The sequence below is a fragment of the Sinocyclocheilus anshuiensis genome, unplaced genomic scaffold, assembly GCF_001515605.1.
Source record: "Sinocyclocheilus anshuiensis isolate Anshui unplaced genomic scaffold, SAMN03320099.WGS_v1.1 scaffold852, whole genome shotgun sequence".
In the NCBI taxonomy this organism is placed as follows: Eukaryota; Metazoa; Chordata; class Actinopteri; order Cypriniformes; family Cyprinidae; genus Sinocyclocheilus; species Sinocyclocheilus anshuiensis.
In genome coordinates this window covers 290,487-297,044 of record NW_015552578.1, presented here as the reverse complement: position 1 = coordinate 297,044, position 6,558 = coordinate 290,487, and the positions used below count along the sequence as shown (strand labels likewise).

At 36.6% G+C, this 6,558-nt stretch overlaps 1 protein-coding gene across 1 annotated transcript in view; it reads right to left on the bottom strand.

Annotated features, from left to right (window-relative positions):
- Positions 1-6,558, bottom strand: part of LOC107665206 (NACHT, LRR and PYD domains-containing protein 3-like) — a 58,521-nt gene that overhangs the window by 45,760 nt on the left and 6,203 nt on the right. The window contains exons 2-4 of the mRNA XM_016455991.1: positions 3,660-3,717; positions 2,586-2,738; positions 2,364-2,393 (exon numbers count right to left, since the gene is read on the bottom strand). Coding sequence (XP_016311477.1) covers positions 2,364-2,393; positions 2,586-2,738; positions 3,660-3,717 — 241 coding nt within the window. The remainder of the gene's footprint in view (positions 1-2,363; positions 2,394-2,585; positions 2,739-3,659; positions 3,718-6,558) is intronic.

Genomic DNA, 6,558 nt, shown 5'->3' with positions numbered 1-6,558 from the left:
GTGTTAGACTATATTGCAAGTAGCCTACATCAGTTTTTACCCTAAATCCCACTTTATCTGCTGATGCAATTCAGTAACAGGCTCGTTAACACTTAAGTTAACCAATTATCACGCAGCAATGACATTTTAAAATATACTGGGGTTCTATGCTAAGCTTACGACTGTTTAATACAATGTAGGCTACCGTCAAAAAAGAAAAAACCCGGGAGCTAACTGGCTGAAATAGTGTGAAAATTACTTGTGCTAGCTGTATTTTCTGTTTTCTTCTTACCTCTGTGGCACTAACTGTTCTCCGCTGCAGCAGCCGAATTTAAACTTTTTGAAAAGAGTTCGGTTAATGTTAAAGCATTTAGCAGCGTCGGACGTAAGCCCTTTTTGTTTCCTTTCTCAAAGTTTTTCTGCACCACCTTTCCCTTTTTACGGTCCATTATCTAGCTTTTACTGAAAATTAGCTTGTGTTGCAATCTCTCTGATGACGTGCTTGATTTTGACTGAACGGTTCGGTCGGCCCATCTCGGGACCAGGCAGCCGGCCGTGGCCAACTGGGCCAAATGCTTAACATTTATTTATTATTAACATTATTATTATTATTATTATAACCATAGAGAAATCGTGCAAGTGATTAAAAACCCGTCCTATGCGCTGTTGGCCCGTAAAATTTTTTTTATTTATATATATTTAGAAAAAATCTGACCGGCCCACATTAAACAAAATGGTTCGGCCCCTCTGGCATTTGCCAGAATTGCCAGATGGCCAATCTGCGGCCCTGCATGGTATAGATTGAGAGGTGCGTTTGTCCCCAAATTCAGATGCATGGATTACAAATTAATTTGCATTACACTTACATGTCCATTCTATATTGTAAATACTCACTGTATTCAATATGGCACACAGTAGAATTTTTTAGAGAGAAAAATTTTAAAGAGAAAAAAAATGAATCAGTAAATTTTTAATATAGCTACTGTGTGAATAATTTATGTAATCCATAAAAAGTAACTGTAATCTGATTATGAACATTTTAAAATGTAATGCAATCTAATTACAAGTACAAAACATTTGGAATCTGATCATGTAATCCAGATTACATGTAATCAGTTACTACCTAGCACTGTTTAAGAGATTTAAAGGGGTCATGAACTGTATTTTATTTTATTATTTCATGTTTCCTGAGGTGCACTTTTAATGTTCGAATGACTCTTACATTGAAAATTGTATGGAAGCCCATTTACGCCACTGAATAAAAAATAAAACAAGGTAATTGCGACTTTTTATCTCACAATTCTGACTTTTTTTCCTCAGAGTTACGTGATATAAACTCGCAATTCAGACATTTTTTTGCAATTGCGAGTTATAAAGTCAGTTGCGTGATATAAACTCGCAATTGCGAGTTATAAAGTCAAAATTGCGAGTTATAAAGTCAGAATTGCGAGATATAAACTTGCAATTCCAAGAAAAAAAAGTCAGAATTGCAAGATATGAACTCGCAATTCTGAGAAAAAAAGTCATAATTGCGAGTTTATATCACACAATTCTGAGAAAAAAGAAATGGTTTCCATAAAATTGTAATTGTAAATGTCAAATTAAAAAATTTATCTGTGTTAGTAATGTTTTTTTTGTTCACTAATTAAGCAGTACTTAAAGTGTTCTTTAAATAATAACTGGAAAGCGAAGTTACATTTGTAAAGAGAGTTACGTTTCTTTTCTTTTTTTTTGCTGATATGAAAAATGATCTGTTCCATGACTCAAAACCCATAAAAAGTTCCGAACCGTGAGTCTTGTGATTAGTTTCACCAATATTTCTTAGTGTTAAGAAAAAAATACTTAGATTCCACATACAATTTATGAAAACAAGTCTTAATATTTTATATTACACTACATTCATTTCTGAAGTAAATTCATACTATTTAGGCTTAAACGTTTTTATGTATTTGGTTTGGTAAACTTAATTAAAATAGATTTAGTTTATCTTATATTATTGCACAGCTCTTATCATGGTAACTAATGTCACACTCATAGTTGGTTGGAGCTTTCAGGTTAATATAAAAGGTAATCCACACATACACAATGCAGGTTTGTAACTTTTCTGCTATGTGCAAGTTTTGTGTTGATCATTTTTAGGATGTGTAAATTATTTTGGTGGGGAATCATTATGAAGTATCTAAGTGTAGAATCACAACATCTATGAATTAATAAACACTTCAGTTCTCAACTGTTTATTTATTTAAATTCCTGCAGGTTTAACTCTATCCTATTGGGTGTTTTAATATTTTCTTCATTAGGATTATGACAAACTGGAGTGGTGTAGTTCATATATTGTTAAAACGTTTGGCTGTAAAACTCTGTTATATCTATGGTTGATTTACCTTGATTTTCTCTCTGTTCCTCTGCTGTCTCTAAAAATTTCATTTGATCGGTGAGGAGAAAGAAAAGATGCATAAAGAATGAGATAAATAAAAGAAACAAATAAATATTGTTAGATATCATTCCATAGTATTAAAATGATGTTAGTCTTAGTCATGTGAGTCCTATTAAAATTACTATGAGGTTGTAACATTACCAGTCTTATCATAGTAATGTAAATGTACCATTTCCTGCAGGATTTGAGCCATAAAAGTTTATTGTTCCACTGATGATGTTTCGAGCCAATAAAGGAGCATATACACTTGCACGTGTTTCAGCTTTTATATCCTGGCTGACTCCAGTCTGGTCATTTTTCATCTGGACTGAATCAGAGTGTCCTGAACGAGAGAGATTGATTCATGATTTTTTAGACAGATTTGCTTGCATTACAACATCATATATAATAGCGATATTCATTCCTTTATTAAGGGGTCAGTATCCACACACACTTTTTAAGCATACCATGTAATAATATAAACATTAATACATTTTTATGCTTTCTGACTCTGTTGGTGATGTGTTCAAAGAACCCGTTAACTGGAATCCACAATACTAGCCACCATCTTTTATCTAAACAACAAAACTTTAGTGTTACTTGCTAAAAAAAACTAAAATGATTGTCAAATACTCATCAAATACAGACCAAATGTAACTTACAACTAGATGTTTGGTTTAGTTTAAAGTTTCTCAAACTAGGGTCCCCAACAAGGCTAAGTGATAATGTACAGGCAGCAGATTGTTATGCAAAAGAAACCTCATCAGCGTGATACAAAATTAAATAAAAAATGTAATTATTAATTTATTATAATTATAATAATACATTATTTACTGGTTATTTGTGATACAAGATACAAAATATAAATTCATGATGCATGTTTCTGCATTTAGCATGGACAGGTTTGTGAAAGGACTAATAATAAATCTACTTCAAACATCACAACTAGCAGAGCAACACAAAAAGCAAATAGAACCTACTATAATCAGTGATGCGGTCTATGCTGGATTCAGCGCAACAAATTCCTGACAGTAAACTGATGTCCCGTTCTATTTCTGACATCATAAATTCTGACAAAAAAATTCTGTACAAAAGAAAGGCTGGCAGAAAAAGTTTGGGAACCAACTCTTTGATTTCTTTGTTCTTTAGGTTTTGTATCTTTGCTTCTCTTCATGTTCATATCATGTTTGATAATAAACTTCTGGACATGGATTCATGACCCCAGCTCTGTCTGAGTCTTATTGTTACGTTAAAGTTGCTTCACCTTGTTTTTTTCCATGTTTCTCTTCTGTGTCTGGGCATTCATGTTCATATGTGAAGAAAAAGATGAATAGAGAATGTTAAAATATAAACAGAAGTTACAGATAAATATTAAGTGAGATATTGTTCCGTCGAACTAATAAAAGTGTCTCAACTAGATGTTCTGAACTTCAGTCGTCTGTAACAGCAACAGCATCTGTAAAAGGCGTTTCTGTTTTGATCCTCATCCAGTGTATCCATCTGCTCTGACGTCATCTTCTGTCACCGACTCACTTCTGCTGGACAAGAAAAATATCTGTCTTTTCCTACAGTAGTACTACAGCAAAGAAAAAAGCTATTCTACAAACAGGATGATGGCCTTGCACTGTACTGTTTTAGTATTTAAATTAGGGTGCAAATAAAATTTGTCCGAGTAAAGTCTGGAGAGGCTGATTCATTGAGGACTGTTGGAATGCAGCTGAAATCATTCAGAAACAACATCCAGTCTGTATGTGATAATCATATCTAATCATATGATGAAAATTTTTTTGTTTTTAAGAGATTTTTCAGTAGGCTAACACCACAGTGTCACAATAATCTCAGAATCTAATCTAATCCACAATAATCTCAGATTGACATCTACAGGCTGCAGTTCAGATAGTCATATGGCTTGAGCAGGCTTTGATCTTTCAGTCTAATCTTATAGTGTTTGTGTTGGACAGACAGAGAAAGCAGATGGTGAGATGGGCTGTGGCTTGTGTGTTTCTGAAGGCAGAAATATGTATATTGGCTGTAGCAGCTGGACCAATAAAACACACAATTATTCATTATATTCAATGAATAATCCAATATGTCTCATAAATGGCGGCGCGAACGGACCGAGCGGCCCCTCTCTTTCCGACATCGGTGTTTAATTGTGCACTTTCGAGTGCTTTTTGTTCACGTTCATGTTTGTATGGTTTGCCGTCATCATTGTCCCATGTAAGATACAGTCGCCATTTCCTTTTGGAAACTGAAACAAGGACAATAAACCACATCTTGGACAACACAGTATCCGAGGAACTTCGAGCCCTTGGTATATTGCGCTGGCCGACTAAAACACCGACCTCGCCTGCTGTTCCTCACCCAGAGAGGAGGCGCCGAATGCGCTGCGAGAGGAAATAGAAGCGAGGCAAACGCGGAGGCATCCGGGCTAGGCTAGCCGCTAGCCCACACAGACCCGCGATACCATCCCTCATTCTAGCGAATGTAAGATCACTGGATAATAAAATGGACCACATACAACTTATAAGATCTGCACAGTGTGAGGTGAGAGAATGTTGTGTTTACATCTTTACGGAGACATGGTTAAATGACAACATACCGGACTCCGCTATCCAGCTAGCTGGGCTAACATGCTGTCTGTGCTGAGGGAGGTAAGACTCGGGGCGGAGGTGTTTGTGTTTATGTCAGCGACGCTTGGTGCCATAAAGCTGCTGTTGTTCGTAAACACTGTTCTCCGCTGGTAGAGTTCATTATTATCAAGTGCCGACCCTTCTACCTACCGAGGGAATTTACAGTAATTTTACTCGTCGCTGTTTATATCCCCCCCAGCGTTAACAACAGCGACTGAATCGAGGCACTCAGTGAACTTTACCAGGCTATCAGCGAGCAACAGACAACACACCCGGACGGATTTCTCATCACTGCTGGGGACTTTAATCATGCAGATTTAAAGTCTTTTCTACCAAAACTTCATCAGCACATAGACTTTCCCACAAGGGGCAATTATACATTGGACTTGGCATACACAAACTGCAAAGGAGCATACAAAGCCTCCCCCCTCCCCCACCTTGGACTCTCTGACCACATCACCATCATGCTCAGACCTGCATACAGACCGAAGGTGAAAGTCACCAGACCAACCAAGAAGGAGGTATGTGTGTGGCCAGAGGGGGCCCAGTCTGCCCTTAAAGATTGCTTTGACACAACAGACTGGGACACCTTTAAAGAAGCAGCAACTTACAACAACCACACAGACATAGAGGAATATACTGAAGCTGTTACTGCTTACATCGCAAAGTGCACCGATGACGTCACACACAGGAAAACCATCACTGTTCGGGCTAACCAGAAACCATGGCTGACAGGATAAGTGCACAAGCTTCTGAGGGCTCGGGACGCAGCCTTTAGAGCTGGTGACACTGCAGGCCTAGCAACAGCAAGAACCAACTTGTCCTGTGGAATCAGGGAAGCAAAACAACAATACAGCAATAAAATATCTGGACATTTCAGCAACACTAGAGACACACAAAATCTCTGGCAAGGAATACCATTTTTTTATTAACCTACTTGTATTAGTTTTCACATAACTTGTACACATTTTACTAGTTAGACTTTTTCCAAACTATAATTACTGACTAAATGTATAATCAAGTGAAACATTATGAAGTTTCATTCACAGCATTTAAATGTCACGATGCCAGGGTGTTTTTTTATGTTCTATAACAGACAGAAATACGATATAAAAGTAATATGAGTTATAATGTTACTAGCCTAATGTCAGTAAGAATGATTAGTCAAAACTTTACTGTGATATGATATTCTCTGTTCACGAATATAGCCATATATGTTTGTAACTATAGTTTTTGGATTGTATAGGCCTACATACAAAGCATGCTTGTGTTTATGAATGTAACTAAGCTTCTGTTCATGAATATCTGCTCTGGTGTAAATATTTTGAATGTGTTATACCCGTGTCTTATGGAGTAATGACGCTGAAATGTTTGAAACCGTTTCAATTTTCGTTTAGGACTGTGGCTGCATCACCGGCATCTTCCACAAGAAAGGCACACGCATGTCGTTCAGGTTTGAGTTCGCTGGAAAATCCTACTGAGTAAGTGCACACAGTATAAATTGTAATTGTATTATTCCTAGAATATGTG